Here is a 23,392-nt window from a genome sequence, read left to right as displayed (position 1 = left end):
ATGCAACATTACCATTCTTAAACATAGGAGAAAGCTAAGAAATAAGCAAAAAAGGGTTAGGAACAGCCAAAAAAGGATGTCTCTGATTCTATATGCCAAATTCATTCATTTTGCTCTCAAGCACCTCAAATTAGCATTAGAGACTAGTTCATCCATAATTTATACACAGTTCCAACAGATGTACAAACAGATATCTGAGTTCAAGTTCATATTTAGAAGTGGTAATTAAGAGAAAGGGTTTGCCATAGGCAGAAAAACTGGGGATGGGTAGAAGTGGCAGAGATGAAAAGAGAGGACAAAGCCTCAACCAGGACACCATCCCTAGCACAGGTGCTCTAGCTACCTCAAAGAGAACACACACCTCTACCCCTCACCAGGCCCTGATGACACTGCACTTCCAAACCCAGAACGGTGATGGCCGTGGGAGTCCAGACCAGGCTTAATTATATTCAAGAGAACCAAACATCCAACACTAAGCCCTTAAAAAGAAACTGAGTATCGAGTCAAAATCACTCGTTACTACAATAACACATCTTCAGAATCTGGATGACATTAAGTCAGACTAGAGGATAAGGTTGTATTCTTATCTGTTTCTACCTTTTCTACTTTTGTGTGAAATGAAATTGATTTTGTATCCATTGATATCTGATTCCAGCATCTGATCTTTAACATCTGGTCTTATAATAAAGCAACTTATATATCTTTTATATTTGTTCCCCCATGATTCTATACATCACTTTTTTTTTTCCTTCCTAGATTCACAATATTCCTTAAAAACATATTTAGAAAATTGGAGAATAAAGTCAGAACAAACTTGTTCTTAGAAAGGTGATGCTTTTTTTATACTGACCAGTTTTTAAACTCTTCATAAAAGGGTACTTAACAAGCTCAAACTTTTAAATATGAATAAAATAAAGGCAAAAGGAGATGAAAGAAATGGCATTCCTGGTGAAAGAGGTCAGATGGTTTTTCAAACTCTAAAGTGTCCTGATAGTTTTACGTGATCCAATCCAGTTCCTGAAAAAATCCTGACAACAGGTAACAGGTCTTTGAAGGCTTTTGAAGCCAAAAGCTCCCAACCAGCCAGCCCATCCCTTACCAAGTTCTCAGACTCATTAAGAATGAGAAACAGATACTACGGCACCAACCTGTCTACGAGAGCACAGCGAGACAAATGTAATTGCCTGTACGAGAAATATAAATCAGCCACTCTCAAATCATTCATATCTACACCCACTCCATTTTGGTTGTCCTTCCTTTATAATTTGGCCATACGTCCATGTCAAGTGTATAATTTCATCTGGGGCTTTATCAGTTACCGCCCAGAGCCATGATTATATGGTGCAGGGAAACTTCCTCCCCCTGAGTAAGTCTATCTTTAGTATCTTCTTGATAACCGCTTCTTACCAAAAAGAAAAAAAAAAAAAAATCAAAAAGAAAGTCTTGGGTTTTTTGTGTGGCTCCAGAATCCCTAAATATAGCATTTAGAAGCCATTTATCAACTTTCAGCTGCCACTACCATTTTTCAAGGCAAAGTGTTTTAGGGGTTTCCATATTGAGGATTCAATCATGTAGCAAGTTTATCTTGTAGTGTCTACCAAACCTGCACAGAGATAAGACTGGATTTTGAACAATCATAACAGCAGCAAGATTTCTGGAAGAAGTAACTTTTGACAAACACAATGAAAAACAGGGCTCCAATCTAGGGTTCAAAAGATAATTTATTAGTTTGAGAAGAGAAGTCACACACTATACTCAGTAATACGCTTCTTTTATTTTTGTGCCTTTATCTTAAAAATATATTTAAACAAGAAACAAATATTGAATTTTCCCATAAACTTTGCTTTCTTATTTACAGTGTTACATTGTAAATAACATTCCATTATACACAAATTAAAGACTATGCCTTACTGTATGTTCTCTTTACATATTCTTTCATAATATAGTACATATAGCTCGAAGCTATGCAATATTTAAGCTTAGAAAAGCTGAGGAAAGAAGTACAAACTTTCTCAATAAGACTATTATTTAAAAAGGTTCTGACCTTAATTCTCTGCTAGATTGTTTCACTGAAACCATTCTTTGTTAAAGAAAAATGCCCCATATGAGGGATGAAAACAACAGTTTAAGTTACCACAGGATCCACTTAAACTGGTTAACAAATAAAAACACCTTATTACTTATTACTGTTATTAAACAGAGCACTACCACTGTCAAATCATTTAAACAAATAGATTTACTCTTCAAATCAGACACATTACATCAATGACAGTTGGTACCTCTTTACAAAATAAAAAATGTTTCCTGTAACTTTAGGTTTCACTTGTAAACAGTTAAAGCACACATTTTGTAAAGATGATTTGATCATTCCTGGTCTTAGGTTACACAATGAGGAGTTTCTATTTCATTAAGGGAGAAGCAAGCACCCACGCTGCACACACACACATACACACACACATGTACGCCCACCCACCTACAAGCACCCACACCCAGCACCCACACACGCTCACCCACCAAAGGCCCACGTGTCACTAAGCGCTAACTGCAGCAGCACTCGTGTCTTGAGCGGTGCATGAGGTTGAACAGGAATTATAAAACAAGGAAGATAAAACATCCAGCTTCGTTAAAAACCCCAAAAGCTTAGCTTCTGAGCACTTCTCAGACACTTCATGCTTGGCCTGAAGAGTCAGTTCACTGGGCTCTCCAGGCGGCAAACCCCACCTTCAATTGCAACCGACTGTCCTGCAACCGCACCAGGAGGGAGTCTTGAAATGTGAGTCTGCAAAGAAGGGAAAGCAGAAAGCAGAGATTAGAGGTGCCACCAGTGTCCCTCCACGTCTGAGAAAGGTGGAGCAAACTCCAAGTGCCATTCACATTGCTCCTGAGCATTTACACACTGTGCTAATATTAATCTTGAGGTACTGAAATATCCTGCTTATTTAAGTTGCAGGGAATATTTACTGAGCATTGGCTACAAACCAAGCACAGCAGCAGCCACTGGAAATGTGAGACATGACCAAGACAACCAAGGCCCTTGACAGTGCCCAATGTACAGTTTAATCGTATTCACAACATAATGGTTTTAATGCCAACCATATTGAGCATACTCTAGTTACCTAAAGACTAATAATTTATTTACCTTTTGTCCTTTAAATATTCAAAACAATCAAGAATGCTTAATTCATGTTTATATCCCAATTTATTCCTTAAAGGATTTAAGTAGTTTACAAGAATTAAGATGATTCAATGACCTTAAGGGAATGAGGAAATGAAGTAAAATGAAATTAAGAATTACAAAACAAGGAAAGGACAAGAGTGAGATTTACACATAAAATATAGACTAAGGAGTCCTGTACCCATGCTGGAGGCAGAATGCTGCTCTGCTTCTCAGTTTCCTTCCGGCTAAGATTAGACAGGCAGTCATATAGTGTATAGGATCACAGCAACCAATTGCTCAGATGAGAGCACCTGTTCTCAGCTCTGGGGCCAGGGAGCCATTTCTCCTCTGGGTCTTCATAAAGAGGGTGCTGGGTAGAGTGGATGAGTGAAGACAAGTTGTATAGTGCTGACTGTAACAATATCACTCAAAGGAGGCTGAGGTCCAGCAGAAGACTTGGTGTTTCACAGAGGTCAGGACAGTATCAGCCAGGAATTCCTGTGTGTGTGTGTGTGTGTGTGTGTGTGTGTGTGTGTGTGTGAGAGAGAGAGAGAGAGAGAGAGAGAGAGAGAGAGAGAGATCAATTCTTGTGTGTGTGTGTGTGTGAGAGAGAGAGAGAGAGAGAGAGAGAGAGAGAGAGAGAGAGAGAGAGAGAGAGAGAGAGAGAGATCTGACTTAATCCAGGGACTGAAAAATGTCAGGAGTTTCTAAGAAGAACAAAGGACCTGCATAACCTTTAGTTAATCCTCTTTAATTCTGTTTCTCTAAACAGCTTTTCCTGAGGACTGAACCACAGTGAGTTCAAGTCTACAGAGTAAGGTTGCTAGGCCATGCCCAGGATAGGACTACATGCTTTTATGCAACCAAAAATGAAGCAGGTTATGTTTTACATGGAATAACAAGCCAGTTGGTTTGTAGTGTGAGGGCAGATTATCTTCTCTGAGGCTGACTGGACAAGTCCAACGAGAGTTGCTGACTAAAGTCAATAATTTGGAAAGTTATGAAGAATAAGAAATTTTTTTTGGCGTTTACTTTTTCTGTGTGCAATCCATGAAGCGATCTATAATGAACAAGGGTGAGGTGGGTTGGATTTGGAATGTGAAGTTGGGCAAGGAAATCACTGTGGTACCTCTTAGAATCCAAGTATCCTTGAATTCACTCAACTGACTCAGGCCTCCAGGAATCATGCCCCAGAATCTGTTCTCATTGTTGTAGCTAATAGCCAAATTTGGGCCTCACCACATAAATATATCAAACCTAAGAAGTTTTAGTAAAACAAACTTATGGAACTTTTGTTTCTTGTGATGCCTCATTAACCTGTGTGTGGGGAGGGGACTTAGAAGTGTTCTTTTTCTGTTGCTCAGCACCTATTGTCACACCATGCATGAAAAGCTCAAATCCTTCAATTCCTGGAGTTTAACACTGATGAGACTGTTTTTTACTTTTAGTCATTCATACCGTGGGGTGAGAATTTTTTCCCCAAGTCATCATCCATCAGAACTTTTGTTTAAGGTCTTCCTAAACAAAAAAAATCCTGAGAATCCCTCAATTTCATCCCTAATCTCATCCTTTAGTTATGAATACAGGAATGTAGCTATGACAAGGATTAAGAATAAAAAAAAACAGAATGGTGTTTCCTCAAAAGCTTACACATAGCATTATTATATAACAATTCTACTTCTGAATATATACCCCTCCCCCGACAAAAGTGAAAGCAATGACTCAGATGTTTGTACACCAGTGTTCATAGCACATTATCCCCATAGGCAAAAGACGGAAGTAACCCAAAATGTGGTATATACACATGTTGGAATATTGTTCAGCCTTAAAAATGAAAGAAATTCTGACCCATGCTACAACATGAATAAATCTTAAAAACATGCTAAGTAAACTAAACCAGATATAAAAGGACAAAAACAGTATGGTTCTAGTTATATGAGGTACTATTTCAGTCAGCTTTTCATTACTGTGACCAAAATACCTGACAAGAACAACTTAGAGGAGGGAAAGTTTATTTGGAGCTCATGTTTTCAGAGGTCTCAATCTGTAGAGGACCAATTCCATTGCTCTGGGCCCAAGGTGAGATAGAGAATCACAGTGGAAGAGCATGGTGGGGAAAGCCTCTCCCCTCGTGGCAGCAAAGAAGCAAGAAAGAAGGGGAAGAATGATCCCTCCAGGGTAGGACCCCGTCTCCAGCCACACCTCCCCTGCAAAGTTATCACCCAGTCAGTCATTCAAAGTAGGATGGACTGATTAGGTTAAAGTTCTCACAATCTAATCACTTTACCACCAAACATTCCTGTATCAACACAGGAACTTTTGGGAGACACCTTCTATTCAAACCACAACAGGAACCTATTAGTCAAATTCATAGCTATAAAGTGGAATATGGCTGGCAGGGACTGTGGGAAGAATAGGATGGGGGAGCTACTTTTTAATGGGTACAAAATTCAGTTTGGGAGAAAACTGAAAATAAGTTCCAGAGATGGATGTGGTAATGGTTTCATACAATGTGAATATACTTAATGCCATTGAACAATATACCCTTAAAATTGGTTAAAATGGTAAATCCAACTCATGTACGTTTTACCACAATTAGAGAAAAAAAAAAAAAGAAACAAAGCATAAAGCAGAAATGACAAATTACTACCTGGTCCAAAGTAGCTGTTCATAAGAAAAGGAACTCACAAGAAATTAATCCATGATGCAGACCCAAAAGGAGAAATGTCAACACCACTATTCTACGCTTAAATAGATGGGAATTTTTCAGGTAGATTAGTCAAAATATCTATCCTAAAGAGAGATGCTTATAGGAAAATCTGTTCTCAGACTTCCCAGCAATTCAGGGAGAATTTAAAGGGACCACCTAGAAGTCCTGATGGTTCAGGCATCAAAGGACAAAGAGAATAAATTAATTGTTTAAAAAGATTGAAGTGTGTCAACATTTCAAAGCAGATAATTTAAAAATTGGGGAATGGTGGTATTAAAACAACAGATTTCCTGCTAACTAAAGAAAAGATCCAGAACTGGGAGGAGGAAACTTCTGTTCCATAGACCAGGGGGCTTGACAGTAATCTCCTGAGGTTACAAAAACAGAGATTACCAATCAAAAATTATTTCTAGCACTCCCACCCCTACCAAGCTATGATAGCAGAATATCTAAATAAGTTGAAATAAACCACAAAGTATCAAGGAAAGTTAGAAAGGAAAAAATGGGATAAGACTGGAAAAGGTGGCAATGATCTTGAGATATTTATCAACAATACTTGGGCCAAATACTACACATGCATTTAGATTTTTATACATTGAACTGTTTGAAAAAACACAAATATTCAAAATAAAAAAAACTAGACACATTAGTTGTTAAGATTAATATCTCAAGATGGTCTCTTCCCTAAATCACCATCTAGTCCAGGGAGATTTTGCAATTATAAAACACATAGGAATGACGTTGGTTTTGAGGAAAATAAATGGTTAACTATCCATATGTCAACACTTCCTCAGTTTCATCCATTAACATGATCTTCTGACTCATTAAAAATAAGTGACCGTGGTCTGAAAAAGTTTAAATCATATGTACTTCCAGCTCTCTGTGGACATTTCAATAGGGCATCAAGTCATATAAATAGTGGGCACTGTTTAAGAAAATGTTTTATATGAAGTGTTTATCTCCAAACACTTTTAGAGAAGTGGGTTTGAATTTCTCTTGATTCTAAAAATAGACCACTTTCTACAATGAACCCGGAAGTCAACATTTAAAAATTCAATAAAGTATTTTATATTGGGTGTTTAAGGACTGTATAGATTTAATGGTATCCTACTGGTATCCTACAAACAGAGGAACTTAACAAGGAGCCTATACAACCATTTAAACAGCAGTGCAATTTTATTGGAATTTTGAATTAATGAAAAATAACACATGAAATGCAGGAGAATAATCCATTTGGAGTCATCCTGCTACATGCCCCAGCTGTATAGCTCTCTTTCTATGACTCCATACCTTTAATATCTTTTTCTGGCTCTTTCTCAAGGAAAGACTCCCAGGACACAATTCAACCTGTAAGTTCTTCTTGTTCTATAGCACCCATCTGAGAATTTCTCACTGGTGAAAGAACTAGCATCATCAATTATTTCAGATAAAAAATCAATAGAACTATATTGTCACAGTAAAGATCCTTCTTAGATTTTTAAAAAATGGACTGACTAGTTTCCATTTTTCAATTGATTATGCTGAATAGAGATAGAGCTTTAGATTTTTCAGATGCAAACAGCTCTATACCGATGGAATCAAATGATCTTGTAGCTGAAACACTCTACTTTCTTGCTAATTCCTTATAGATCCTTGAGGTTTACACTCCTGAGAAATATAAATTATAAACTAAATTGACTACTCAAAACCAATATTCTTAGGGCTATGTCTCTTTTAAAAACCAAATACATTTAGTTTTAAGATTTCAAAATAAGAAAGTTTAAAGAAAAAATCAATTATATAATTATTTGATATTGAATCCAAGTAGTGTCTAAGATTTCCTACCATTCATGTTCACATGATAAAATTCTTTAAGACCACCTTAGAGACTGTTCTGTGGTTTATAGGAAAACTGAAACACACAATTTAATTTTAAAAGTCTCTAAGTCTTATTTAGTGGTTCTATTTTAATCTTCTCCTCTCTCTACTCAACATACAACTATTTTTCCACTATGGGAGATTTGTTTGAGATCTTCCATGGGAGTCAAAGGAAGATTCTCTTAAACAAGTCATTATCCTACTTTGGGGGAGTTAAGAAAACAAAATCTAGACAGACATCATCCAAAATAATTTCTTGGAAATATTTTGTTCACTAGTTTCATAATTATGAGGGTTTGGTTTTTTTTTTTTTTTTTTTTTTTGTTCAATGTAGAAAACTTGAAAGCAAGATACTAAAGTCAAAGCAATGCAGACATTTACAAATAGAATAAATGACAGTGGAAAAACTCTTAGCAGTGGAGAGACTTACAGAACAGCATTGCAAAACAGAGTGGAGGTGTATTCATCAACCAGTAGCTAAACAAATGCTTGATGCATTCTACATATTATGTCCAATTCTAAAATTAGTGTAACAGAGGCGGCATAATGGCCATGGGCATGGGCTGTAGAATCAGAATACCTGAGGTTCTTGGTTACCTATTCTTCTTCCTTGGGGGAAAAAAGCTACAATTCCCAGGCTGCTTTGCAGTTAAGTATGGTTATGTGACTGAAATCAGATCAATGGACTAAGATGAAAAGCACCATCATAGAAGGCCTGAAAAAATATCATTCTATGCACCATTCTCCAGGCTTTTTCTGATGACCTAAAGGCTTGTGAGATGGGAGGAGCCTGAGATCCCATATCTTCATTTGGAGGACAGCCCTTTGCCATCAGAAACCTCAATTTTGTATCTTATGTAAATGAGAACTACACTAATGTCAACACTTCCTCAGTTTCATCCATTAACATGATCTTCTGACTCATTAGAAAATAAGTGACCATGTGTGTGAGCAACTATGCATTTGGGAATTTGCTTATTTCAGAAGCTGCTGTTATCTTAACCAATACTGGTTCCTTCCAGGCTTCTGTATATTTTTGCTGTGTGAACTCTGCTGGTTACTTAACAGGCACTGCATCTATGGATAAAACAGTAGCATTTATCATAAGGTTGACAAAGACTACATGAGAAAATACATGCAAAGAAAGTATATCTCAATAAATGTAAATTTACTGTTCACACACAGCCCTAGCATAAAATACTGTGCAGTACTACTGTATATCCCAGAATTGGGAAACTGTTTGAAAAGTTTGTTAGTCTGTAAAAAATAGAACAAGATGCTTTATTTAAAAATTAGTTACATACCAAAAGTAAGGTTGAAGATAATGGATATTTTTAAGTTAGAACTTTTGATGCTGCTATTTTGCTACTACCAACAAAATAATTGCAGATTATTGCTAAAGGCTTTGCATATAGTAGTATGCTGTATCATGAGTCTTCTAAGACTCAAAAACAATAAGCTCAATATGCTTGGGTGCTACTGAAAAAACCAAAGTGGAAGAATGCTGACAAACTGCCTTCTAATAACATGTAACATTCTTGGGAAGACAAATATAGCCATATGAAATGATTAGAAAACCATTAAAGAATGCAAAAATACAAATTTGGGGGACATAATTCATACCATAACAGGTAGAGACCTCAAAGTGATACATAAAGTCTGTAATACCCCATCAAGCTCTGGTTTCCATTAGTTCTGAGCTGAAATATCTCCTGCTATCCCCTTCGCTCCTTCCTCTCCTTGTCCACTTGCCTCCTTGCCATTCCTCAATGTCACAGCATTCTCCAGCAGTAGGACTATTACACATGTTCCTCTCACTGCAGAAAGTTCTTCCAGCATCAGTGGGGCCCACTTCTGATGGATCCTTACCCAAAATGTCCCTTCTCAAGATTTATCCTGGTTACCCACCTGAGTTTCACTACCCACCAGCCTTTCCCCTTCAGCATTTCACATATCCCTACTATCATGTACCTATCAACCTATTTTGCTCATTGATCTCATTCATTGCCTGTCTTTCCCACCGGAACATAAACTCCCCAAGGACAGAGAGTTTTATCTTCTGGTTCACTATTTTCTCTTCAGCATCCAAAAGACAGCCTGCACATAATGGGAGTTCAGTATATTTGTTAAGTGAATGAAGGATTTTTAAAATCCTTCATGGATAGAGGATGTTGGGGAGGGAGAATAATTGAGAGAAAAAGTACAAATTAGACATTTTATATTTTTTAACATATATTTTGTAGTTTTTGAGTTTGCTATAAATTTTCGAAGAGATTTATATCAATTAATCAAAATGATATTGAAGGTGTGAACCTTAAATCTCTAAAAGTAAAAGCCTACATGCTTCCTAAGACTGATATAAAATGTAGAAACATTGTGATCTGATATTATCTGTTCATTTATCATGCACAATTGTGCTCCAGCACACCTACCATCCTCTTTCAGAGGGAAATCATTCAGAGGCATCAGCAATCTAAATAATGATCAAGCACAGACTGTAAGCTTTCTGTATCTGCCGTGTTATGCTGTAATAATGAAATTCTGATGAATTCAACACTAGGAAAAATATGAACACCAGGGCAAATTTGTTGCATGGGCATTTTTCCCTTCTGGAATGCAGGACTCCAGCCTAGTAAAATGCTAGTGTGCTAAGCTCAATTTTATGTTATTATGTACTTGAGAAGAGACACCCCTTTTCTCTACCATTTTCTCTTCTCTTGTTAATTCTACTTTATTTTTCAAATTGAGTCTTGACAACTTGTTTTTATTCATAGAGTGGTAGTGTCACATGCATTTTCTAAATACAATCTGCAATAATGTGCATATTTCATAGAATAAAAATTCATTTAACATTTACAGGTTAAGCACCTCTTTTGCATTTATCATTATGTGACTTGGGCAATATAAATTTAGTTCTGTGAGATGGTACTGTGGGCTGAGAATACCTTACATCCTCACACAGTAAATTCTTCAGCAATTCTTTTACTGGCACAAACATGATAGACCTTAAGCAGTCAATTCCATAGAGATAGGTTGGGGAAGTATGTCTAGTAAGCCTTAATGCCTTGTTTCTTTTGGGGACTTTATTTTTTCTTTCTTAAAGAGTGGAATCAGGAGATATTTCCACCCCCATCCATTTCCCAGAAGTTTCTGCCCACTGTTTTCAAAAGCAGTCTTTCAAGGACATACAACTTGTGAATAAGTATATTCTGAGCATTTTCTGTGTGGCATTAAATTTGGAATGTAGTTAACTACTCTAAAAATAGTCTAGTCTTCAGATCTCATCCTGAAAGCAGATGTACTCTATGAGCTGACAATTTCACATGAACCTTCTTAATATAGTCTGGAATACTGTATATTGTTTATAGAATAACAATCCATTAACTAATGGTCAAAAGATCTGGGTACTCACTTCCTAAGCTTGGGTAATATTGGGGCAATGTAAAATAAAGACTGTGGATTTGATAATCTCTAGTGCATCCTCTCCGAGTTTTGAGATCCCTGATGCTGACTTCATTTAACTTTCACACATGTTGTTAATGAATCAAACAATGAGTATTTATTTCTATTCCATCACTGTCTTACATTAAAAGTAAATAGGCCAGAGCAATCTGAAGATTCCCAAGTTCAATCTAACAAATCAGAGATATCAACAACATGAAGAATCAATTCCATATGTTTATCGTTTTACCATATGCTACCCCTACCTTGTTTTCCACATTTAAAACAAGGATGCCATAAAAGATCCATTGGCAAATGTGGAAAAAACACAAAGGCAGTACTATGGTAAATTTCATTGTTAGCACTGAAACAGGTCTATATAAAGGGCAAAACGTTCTATTGTTCTCACATGAAAATATCATGTCCAAGGAGCCTTAAAACACTCTCTGATGAGAACAGTATGTTGTTTCAGATTCACAGTCACTTTGGTTTCTTCTTTTACCATGCCTACTGACACCACACTTTAGTTAGAGGGAACATCAGACAAGAGTTCCCTCCTATTTTTAGCTTAAGAGCCCCATGAGTGAACCCACATAAACATGGCAAGCATAATAGTAACTATTATCCCACCCCTCACATGGAGAATTATCATGAATATTTCCTTTGCTAAAAGTGATAAAAGCTCTCCTCTATTTAGCACATATTTTTTTCTGCACTTCTTATGGAGGAACAGAAGAATAAAACACACATCATCTTGCTCTAAAGGCAATTAATGTCTTTGTAGAATATAGAAACTAGGTCCTTATGAAATCTTAATAAAAATAACACATCCCTGTGTTTACATAATGCTTTAGTTTCCATAGACTTTTGCATTGATGAGATCTCTAAATACCCCATCAGGTAGAAGGATGTATACTATACCTATTTTTCAATTGGGGGGGAAAAAGTAAGTAATAGAATGGTTACATGGTTTGTTTATGGTCAGAAAGGAAGTGGAAAAACTGAGATGTGAATGAATGCCTCTGGACTCCAAATTTAGGGCTTTCTTTACGCCCACAAAGCCTTACCCTGAAGGATGCTAAATGGAGCTCTGTTTCACCTTTCACTGCAGGAGGCTTATGATGAAGCAGTTTTTCAGGGTAAAATAGAGCTTGCTCAAAAAAGTTAGTGTTGCAAATTTTAATAACCAATTTCAGAAAGTGTTTTAGTCAGATTTCTTGCTGCTGTGACCAAAGACCTGGCAAGAACAATTTTAAGGAGAAAAGGTTTATTTGGGCCTCACAGTTTCAGAAGTCTCAGTCCACAGATGGTCAAATCCATGAGGGTCATCCCTCAGGTTCCAAGATGTGGCAGAGGAAAGTAGCTCAGGACATGGTACCAGAAAGTATAGAGAACTCTGCTCAACAAAAACAAAATATATACCCCAAAGGCTCCCAGGGACCCACCCCCTCCAGCCACATTCTACCTATCTTCGATTACCACCCAATTAAACCCTATTAGGGGACTAATGCACTGAATAGTTAAGATTCTCATAACCCAATCACTTCACTTCTAAATTTTCTTGCATTGTCTTACACATGAATTTTTTGGTTAGGCCACATATCTAAACCTAATGGACAATAAAATCACTAGCCCTAGGTTTTGGCATTCTTATAGGTAAAAATAAAAAAATCGGACTCAATTATATCCAGGTCTTTTCTGATTATGACATACTACATAGTTTTATATTAGAATGTCCCTATAAATGTTAAAATAATTTTTTAAAAAGTCCCCATCTCTAAATTTTCCTAGATTCCAGGTTATAGCTTTTTTCTTTTTAATTAGCCCTTCTATGGATTAATTAGAGTCTCACTTGGTCCTAAAAATTTATCTGATCTTCTTAGACTCAACCTAACCCTAAACACAGTGTTCTGAGAGAGTAATCTGAAGATCATCTACAAAAGCTCACCATATCAAAGAATCCTAGGAGGCTGGATTTTTCAGCCTTCCTTGGAGACTTGTACTTCCACCTCTATCAGGACAAAGCCTATATGAAAATACATCTGTGATTCCATAATGTTTATGGTACACACCGAGATGGTAGAGACATTTAAAACTAATTTTTAAAATATTTATTAATCTTCTTTTTCAAATATCTTAAAAGGAACATGTACTATTTTATGTAAAATACTGTAGTAAAAAAATCAGTATATATCATTTCATGTATTTTACATAACCTTAAATTTATTTTTAAAAAATCAGGTGCAAAATGTTAATAGTAGTTAATGTGGAATAGCTCACTGAATCCCAGGGAAATTCATTTAGGATTGGACTGGAATTTTTTCCTTGTCATTTTCTTTTCTTTTCTTAACTATGTAGCAGGATGATTTAGTGAGTGTTTAATGGAGCAACATAATCATAATTAATTGAGTAATTAATCTGTATCCTTTTCTCACTTTCCTTATGGCTCTAGACTCATCTGAAAGGTATGACTATGTTTCCACTCTACTCTTTAACACTGCTACAAAAAAGAATGAACACAGTAACTGATGTCCATCCAGGATTCAGCAATCCTGAATCATCTGGAAAAGGTGACCCTCTTCTCCCTGAAACACACTCTTTCCTTGATTTCTAGCCTATGCTTACTGGGTTCTCCTTCAATATCTCTAGCCCCAACTCCTCAGAATCTGTCACTGTTCTTCATTTCCCCAATTTATAAAGATGAGAGTTCCCAGAAATTGGACCTCTTTTTTTTTTTTTTTTTCTTTTTTTCTCCCTGTTTGTATTCTCTGTGTTGGTGATCATATCCAGTTTTGTTTTCTAAAGCAATCATATGCTGAAATTCTCAAACTCTCTAATTAAGTCACCTCTTAGTTTGTGTCTCCCGAAGTCATGAGATTTTAAGTGATTAGAAGTTTGAGTTCTGGAGTTAAAATTGTGTATCTGGGCTTAGCTCCACAACTCTGTAGCTGTGAAACCTTAGATCTGTAACTTGACTCTGGCATTTCTTCTCTGAGGAGGCAGGGAGATATGAAACTAAGAGGAAAAAATTTAACTGAGTTCTGCAGAGTGAGGTACTGTTGACCCCAACTTCTGCACAGATGCTATGGGTTTCCCCTCAGGTCTATAATGGATGGGGGTTCTAGGCCACCATTTTCTAGTTTCCTCTTTGTAAAGAACCTTCTGGAGAGTCTCAACGTCCTCATTATTTGTAGTAGGTGAAAATCAAAAATGTCAATTACAGTCTTCTGTTTCATAAGCTACCAGATAACATAGATGTTAATATATCTTGAAAAGAACATCTGGTATTTGAAAAGAAATGAAAGGTTAATGTTTAAACAATCATAAAGAGTGAAACTACTATTTGTGTAATGGACTATTTCCTGAGACTCTTACTTGATCTGTCAGTAAGGAATTTAGGAGGAGTAAAATTAAAAACCAAGCAAACTCTTTAAAGAAAAATTTCCTTGTCAAAATCATCTGCTTTTTGGCTTCTTATTGACCAGACCCATGCAATGACAAAGAACTTTTAAGACACTGTGACCTAAATTTCCCAAGATGACTTCTACTGGGTCCTGGGAGGTACTCTCTGAAGAAATTAAAAAAGTATGGTAAGGTAAGGTTAGGTGTGGGAAGCCATCCTTATTTAGCAGAATCAGACTAGGTTGAGCCATGTGACACAGAGGAATTGCTGGGAAATATGTGGCACTGCATGGGAGTGGTTCCCTGTCTCCTTCTGGAATTTTCCTCCAAAGAGGATGGCTCCCCTAACTCCACCCTATTCTGTCCATCACTGAAGAAGCTCCTCCCGGTCCTTGCCCCTTTTATCTGTCTGTCTATAAGTAACAGAGAGTTGGGCGACTGGTGATTGTAAAGAGGCCAGAGTTCGTATGGCCCAGACCTGTCACACCCCCGCTCATAAAAAGAATATTGGCTCTCATGTGTCTACTGAGTGGATAAGTTTTTTGGGTAACAGATAGAAAAACTGCTGACATCCTCCTCTGGCAGTCAACCCTTTCTTCCTCCATGCAGGACATGGCAGAGAGGACCCTGAAAGTTAGGTAAGGTAAGGTAAGGTAAGAGAAGGGAAGGGATGGGACGAGAAGGGAAGGGGCATTGGCAAATGTCAGGGTAGCGTTGCAAACTTACTGCTCTGCCTTACTCCATTCTTCCTAGAGATAGTTAGGTACACGAGCACAAAAAATTCAGACATATTGCAATCAAGAAATCTGTTTAAGCCAATTTACCCTGAATGTGAAGGCATGCCATCCTTTAATAGCAGCTATACCTGCAATTATTACAATAAATATACTAAGACTTCCCTTTATTTGACTCCAAAACTGAACCTCAGTTTCATTTGCTTTTTTTTCCCACCTCCCCAACCAGTAAATGTTGGAGTGTCCCAGGACTCTCAGTAAGTTGAACCACTTGTTTTTCACTCATTGCATAGAAAAATATCTGTAAAGTATTTTAGACATAAAGTGAAGCATCTGTTTGCACTGGAAAAATAGGCAAGAATAATAACTTTTTAATTCTACCTCCTCCTCCAGTTACCACTCCATTTCTTTATTTCCATTTAAGTTCTTTGAAAAAGTTGTCCACACTTGTGACCTCAAATTCTTTTCTTTCATTCTCTCTTTAAACCTCTACAATCATGGTTTTGCCTTGACCTCTGCACTAAAACCCCTCTTATCAAGATAAACAAAGGTTTCCAATATCAAATTCAACTGTCCTAATTTCAAGAGGCCCAGCAACATCATGTGGTAAAATTGATCACATTCTTCTCTTTGAAAATAGTTCTTCCTTTGGTGTTTAGAATATCATGCTCACTTTGCCCTTCTTCTTACCTCTTTGATCATGACTTCTTGGTTCCCCAACTTAAGGGAGTTCCTTAGGTCTCTTTTCTCTCATCTGTATTTATTCCCTTGGTCATCTCATCCAAGAATCAAAATATATATCTCCAGCTTAGTATACTCTCAAGACATATGCATCCAACTCTCTACTGGACATGTCCACTCAATACCTAACAGGCATCTCAGAATTGACATGTTTAACAAGATTCCTGCTTCTTTCCCTCAAATTTTCCCCTCCTTCACCTGAGTAAGTGGCAACTCTACTCTTCTAACTATTTAGGCCAGAATCTTAGGAGCTATCATTGCCTTTTCTATTTCTCTCATATTTGCATTCAACCTATCAGCAAATTCCATTTGCTCTATCTTTAAAAATACACAGAAGCCAGCAGCTTCTCATCATCTGTGTGGTTAAATTCTAAGTCATTAGTATCACTTACCCAACAATGACCTCCTACCTGCCTCCCTTTCAGCAGCAGGACTGGTCTCTTAATTTTAAAAAAAATTTTTGTGGCACTGGGGATCATACCCAGTATCTTACACATGCGAGGCAAGTGCTCTATCACTGAGTTATAGCCCCAGCCCTTTTTAAAATTTTATTTTGAGACAGGGTCTCACTACATTGCCCAGGCTGGCCTTAAACTTTTAATACCCTTGTGTCAGCCTTGTGAGTAGAGGTCACTGCCACCACTCCCAGCTCTGGAGTGGCCCCTTAAAATGTAAGTCAGATCATGTCTCTAGCTACCATCTCAAAGGAAAAGTCAAAATTCTGACAATGACCAATAAGAAACTACATGATCTGGGCCTCCACTGCTACTACAACCCACTAAAACTGGTTTCTTCACTGTTCCTCCAACATACCAGGCACACTCCTACTTGACGGTCTTTGCACTTGCTCTTCCCTATGCTGGGAATGTTCCTGCCTTGCTCCCACATATCTTCCAACACTTTTTATATGTCACCTTCTCAGTGAGGCCTACCTAATACTGTCTTAATTCCTTTCCCAGCTTCCATCTCCTTGCCAGGTATATGCTGTAATTTATTTTGTTTATTGTTTCCTCCACAAGCATGTAAATCTGCTAGCACAGGGATTCTTGTCCACTTTGCTAACTTTTATGTCCACAGAAAAGCACCTAAATATAGAAGGTACTCACTAGTATTTATTTTAAAAATAATTCATGAAAAAAAGAGGTTCTCTGTTGTCAGAATTCTTCTAAGTAAACTGAGATTTTTTTTTCATACCAAAAATTGAAAAGTCAAATAATTCAGGTGTCCTTCTTAGTCAGTCATTACTAGCCACTGTAATAAGTTCCTGATACTCTTGCTGGTTAACTGAGGTTATAAAGAAATGCATTTTTGTCATCTTTCATGGTGACAAAATCTTATAAATTATTTTTTTCCCCAACTATGGCCTATTGAACAAAAACATAAATTTCTAGATTAAGGAATTTATCATACCTTAGAGGACATCACCTTAAAGACTTCCTGTCTGACCATAGGCCTTTGGGAACTTGTGGGAATTTAAAAAATACATATCATAGACATTTTTAATGGAACAGTGTGGTAAGTTCTAACTATTCAAAATTTAATACCTATAAGAGCCATCAATGGAAGAAATTGGGAATTATTGGGTTTCTTAACTGTTACAGAAGGCACATTTAAGATGCTATTACTTTCTCTATTTCAAGTCTATTTCAAGAAAAAGCTTTGGGCAAGTATTCTGATCATTTCATAGCTGCAAAGTGTTAATATAACTCCCATCCTTAATTAAGATTCTTTTCAACCCTTCAACACTGCAGCAGACAGTGCAATCCAAACATGTAAGTACAGTGATGACAGCTCAACAACATAAAAGTAAATTGTCAGTACCTACCACTTATTGCATCCAGAAGTATTTGAAAGGAATGTAAACAGACTAGTTCAACCATGGCCAAATGTCTCAATTAGTTAATACTAAAATGTAATGTTTTCACCAATTTACAGTACTGCTTTATATACAAGACATAAAACACACAGTTTCTATCATAAAAGAATTTTAGTCCTTAGGATTAAATAGATTGTGGACACTCCAACATGAAGACTTTAAAAAAGAAACTATTTTTGTTAGGTGAATTGTACTGGAATGAAAATGTATTCTAGTAAACAGACTTGGTTTAGGACTCAAAATCTACAACAGGAGTCACTCTTATATGCCTGTGAGGCAGGCAGGCCAGGTATAGGACTATCGAAGAAGTCCCAGGCCTCACAGAGTGATACCACTTGGTTGCTGTCAGATAAGTGGCTCTCAGTATTGTCAAGTCTTCTGCTCTTATGGGAGGAAACAAATCAGGAGGGAAAAAAATCAGTTTTTATATAAAATTTAAAATATTTAAATCATATGTAAAATTTAGTATTTTATGTAAATTTAAAAATGTTTATATAATTTAAGAAGTATATTTAATAACTGATTTGATTCAAAAGAAGGACTATAGAGACAAAATCTTGTGTCCACATAACCATCTTGACTTAGAGTTCTACTCTAAACCCCAATATGATACTGGAATGAAAATGTATTCTAGTAAACAGATGAGGTTTAGGACTTATTAAATAGATACCTAACAAGGGCCTACTATGTGCTAGACCCTGTATACTTCCACATATACTATATACTTAATTCTATTTTTGCTATTTATCTATTAAATAAAATAATGGAATAAAAGTTGTTATAACATACAATCAATGGAGGATTCTGAATATTTACCATCATACACCCCAAAACCTTGCTTCAGGTTAGGAAATTACTTGCACAAAATAAGAACAACATGACCAAGATTATAGTCTTTGTCTTGAGATTAACCATCCCCCACTCTCCCCCCCAAAAAAAAACCAAGAAAAGATTTCTTTCATCTTTTGTCTACTACTTCCCAACCAACAGAAAGAAAACACCATTATGTAATCATTACTCACTCACTATAGGTATTAAGGGCAATCACTCTCAAGTACACTTGTCTCATTTATATGTCATGGTTATATGTCCTATGGGCAAACAGCAGGTACCCATCTGCCTGTAACTGCACATATTTGCCTAAAATGTTGGGTATTAGAAAGTAACAAGTGACACTCTAATGTTAAGTTCACAATTAAGATTGATAACCATGTAACCATGTAAAGGTAGAGAAATTTGTGTTTTCATTATTTTTTCATGTTGCTATAACAAAATAAAAATTTATTACCTTCCTTTCAACTAACATGGAAAATCTACTAACCCAAGTAACAGACATTTATCTTTGCACAGATCTAACCATACACCATGATTAAAATGAGATTTACTTGCATAAATATGGTTCATACCTCTGAGAAGATTTATGCTCTTGCCAACACAGTAAATTCCCTCTTTGTGGTTATTCTATTTATTGCTTTGGAGAAATGTCAGATGAATCATTTGGAAGAAATTGATGGCGTAAGACTAATTAGGCAAAACTAAAATTACCAACTACTCTTAGAAATTAACTTGAAGTTGAGGAAAGTTCTGTCTTAACAGTTTGTTTTTCACATATTCAATTTTCTGCAATCTTCTATTTGTCTAAGTGGGATCCTACTGGCAGTCCTGAGAGCATGGAAAAGAAACACAATTTTCTACACTTGGAATTCTGGGCAAACTTAAAAGGTACAAGTTAAAATCACTGATTAGTCACTTTTCCTGCAGTCTATTAGTACATTTGCCAAATTTAGCCATCTGGGATGTTTTCTTAGTACATAGCTTTTTGGTAACACCTAACCTACCATCAAGAAGCAGCTGGCTTCCTGCCAGGGATCAGATACCTTCAGTTGTTGGGTAATATGAGGACTACATTATCAAAAGCAGTTAAAATTTGGTTTAGATTTGGTTTAGGATAAAGCCAACTTGCATCTAGATGACTTTTTTTTTTTTTTTTTTTTTTGTTCAAAGGCATAAATATGATTTTGAGTTAATGGATACATTAGCTAGCATAATTCAATCATTCCACATTGTATTCATATATTAGAGCATGGTTTCATACTCCATAAATATATGCAATTATAATTTGTAAATATATAATAAAAAACAATATTTCACAATTCCTCAACCCACTACCACAAACAAAAATAGCAAGGAAAATAAATTCATGTAAGTACGGCACAATATTAATTGAAAAAAAATCTTAGTGGGGGGAGTAATAGATTTTATTTATCCTGCTATTGTGTGTATTTGGAATTTTTATTAATGCAAATTTATGAAAAGATAACAAAGATACTTGTGTAGCTGTACTTCACTGTCTTTGAGGAACAAGGTTTATAAGAGGCTTTGTTTAAAAATGTATTGTGAATTCCTGTGATTGCCCAGGACTGAAACTTGAATTTGGTTGATATGCAGCATTGATATGCTACATATTATGCTACATGGGTGGGGAATAGATGGCATCTTCAAAGAGATTAAAAGTTTAGTGACTGAATTATGTATAGAGGTGAGTACAGAGTGAGGGAAACCAAGGGATGGTGAAGCCTAAGGGACTTGGAACAAATACACCCCAGTCCTAAAGGGACAAGGGCAGGAAATGGAACCCTGTTACTGGAAAGTGTGAGAGCTGGAGCCCTGGGAATGGGCCACCAGAGAGGAGGTAGAGCTAGGAAACAATTCACATGCAGGAGAGAACATCTAATTGTTATCCTTGTCTTCCATCAGTGAAGCCCAAGTGAGAATCGGAGTCAAAAGAGTCTGCAGTCCACACACAGAGAGGTGGAGGGGTACAAAGCAGAGGAGAGGTGAACAAAGAATGAATGGTGGTCTGGGGTGAAGAAATGTACAGTGAACATGTTATTAACCTTACGTTTATATCTCTACAATTGATTTGAAATAAATAAAATGAAAAAACTTTTTTTGTACTAGACATTGAACCCAGGGGCATTTAACCACTGAGCCACATCCCTGTTCTAAGACAGGTTCTCACTAAGTTACTGGGGCTGGTCTCAAACTTGCAATCCTGCCTTATCCTCCTGAGTCACTGGAATTGCAGTCATATGACACCACACCTGGCTTACAAAGTGAATTTTACAAGCATCCCAAGGGTTACATGGTTTAACTAACATTTTTCAGATTTCTTTTTTCACAACTTAGAGATTACCCATTACCTCAAACAGAATCAATTATATATTACAATTATAAATATGTGTTCACTATCTTTGCATTTTTTTAATTCTTATTTTTTTATTTTTTTATATTTTTTATTTATTTATTTAAACAAGTGGGATACATGTTGTTTCTCTATTTGTACATGGAGTTAAGGCATACCATTTGTGTAATCATAAATTTACATAGGGCAATGATATTTGATTCATTCTGTTATTTTTTCCCTTCCCCCCCACCCCTCCCACCCCTCTTTTCCCTCTATACAGTCCTTCCTTCCTCCATTCTTACCACCCTCCTTATCCCTGACCCTAAACCTAACCCTAACCCTAACGCTAACCTATCCTACCCCCCCTTATATGTCCTCATCCGCTTATCAGCAAGATCATTCGTCCTTTAGTTTTTTGAGACTGGCTTATCTCACTTAGCATAATATTCTCCAATTTCATCCATTTGCCTGCAAATGCCATGATTTTATCATTCTTCACGGCGGAGTAATATTCCATTGTATGTATATGCCACAGTTTCTTTATCCATTCATCAACTGAAGGGCATCTAGGTTGGTTCCACAATCTGGCTATAGTGAATTGAGCAGCTATGAACATTGATGTGGCTGTATTTCTGTAGTATGCTGATTTTAAGTCCTTTCGGTATAGGCCAAGGAGTGGGATAGCTGGCTCAAATGGTGGTTCCATTCCAAGCTTTCTGAGGAATCTCCATACTGCTTTCCAGAGTGGCTGCACTAATTTGCAACCCCACCAGCAATGTATGAGTGTACCTTTGTCCCCACATCCTCGCCAACACCTGTTGTTGCTTGTGTTCTTGATAATCGCCATTCTAATTGGAGTGAGATGAAATCTTAGGGTAGTTTGGATTTGCATTTCTCTTATTACTAGAGATGTTGAACATTTTTTCATATATCTGTTGATTGCTTATACATCTTCTTCTGTGAAGTGTCTGTTCATTTCCTTAGCTCATTTGTTGATTGGATTATTTGTATTCTTGGTGTAGAGTTTTTTGAGCTCTTTATATATTCTGGAAATTAGCACTCTATCTGAAGTATGAGTGGCAAAGATATTCTCCCACTCTGTAGGCTCTCTCTTCACATTACTGATAGTTTCCTTTGCTGAGAGAAAGCTTTTTAGTTTGAATCTATCCCAGTGGTTGATTCTTCCTTATATTTCTTGGGCTATGGGAGTCCTGTTAATGAAGTCTGCTCCTAAGCCAACAAGTTGAAGGTTTGGGCCTACTTTTTCTTCTATAAGATGCAGGGTCTCTGGTCTGATTCCGAGGTCCTTGATCCATTTGGAGTTGAGTTTTGTGCAGGGTGAGAGACAGGGGTTTAATTTCATTCTGTTGCATATGGTTTTCCAGTTTTCCCAGCACCATTTGTTGAAGAGGCTATCTTTTCTCTTGCATATTTTTGGCCCCTTTGTCTAGTATGAGAAAATTGTATTTATTTGGGTTTGTGTCCATGTCCTCTATTCTGTACCATTGATCTACCTGTCTATTTTGGTATTGATACCATGCCGCTTTTGTTACTATTGCTTTGTAGTAGAGTTAAAGATCTGGTACTGCGATACCCCCTGCTTCGCTCTTTCTACTGAGGATTGCTTTAGCTATTCTGGGTTTTTATTCTTCCAGATGAATTTCATAATTGCTTGCTCTATTTCTGAAAGGTACATCATTGGGATTTTAATTGGAATTGCAATGAATCTGTATAGCACTTTAGGTAGTATGGCCATTTTGACAATATTAATTCTGCCTATCCAAGAACATGAGAGATCTTTCCATCTTCTAAGGTTTTCTTTAATTTCTTTCTTTAGTGTTCTATAGTTCTCATTGTAGAGGTCTTTCACCTCTTTTGTGAGATTGATTCCCAAGTATTTTATTTTTTTCGATGCTATTGTGAATGGGGTAGTTTTCCTAATTTGTCTTTCTGAAGATTCATCACTTATTTATAAAAATGCATTGGATTTATGAGCATTGTTCTTGTAACCTGCTACTTTACTGAATTCACTTATGAGTTCTAAGAGTTTTCTCGTGGAATTTCCGGGTTCCTCTAAATATATAATCATGTCATCAGCGAACAGGGATAGTTTGAGTTCTTTTCCAATTCATATCACTTTAATTTCTTTGGTTTGTCTAATTGCTCTGGCTAGAGTCTCAAGAACGATGTTGAATAGAAGTAGTGTAGGAGGGCATCCCTGCCTTGTTCCAGATTTTAGGGGGAATGCTTTCAGTTTTTCACCATTTAGAATGATATTGGCCATGGG

At 36.6% G+C, this 23,392-nt stretch overlaps 1 protein-coding gene across 1 annotated transcript in view; it reads right to left on the bottom strand.

The window, feature by feature from the left end:
• Positions 1 to 1,654: 1,654 nt before the first annotated feature.
• The window catches only part of TASP1 (taspase 1), a 323,082-nt gene continuing 301,344 nt past the window's right edge, over positions 1,655 to 23,392 (bottom strand). Inside the window, exon 14 of the mRNA XM_079128502.1 lies at positions 1,655 to 2,779. Within this exon, the coding sequence (XP_078984628.1) occupies positions 2,687 to 2,779 (93 nt within the window). The 3' untranslated portion in view covers positions 1,655 to 2,686. The remainder of the gene's footprint in view (positions 2,780 to 23,392) is intronic.

This window comes from Sciurus vulgaris (genome assembly GCF_902686455.1).
Source record: "Sciurus vulgaris genome assembly, chromosome: 2".
NCBI classification, from domain to species: domain Eukaryota; kingdom Metazoa; phylum Chordata; class Mammalia; order Rodentia; family Sciuridae; genus Sciurus; species Sciurus vulgaris.
Note: the sequence above shows the minus strand (reverse complement) of the source record. Positions and strands in the feature narration are given on the sequence as shown.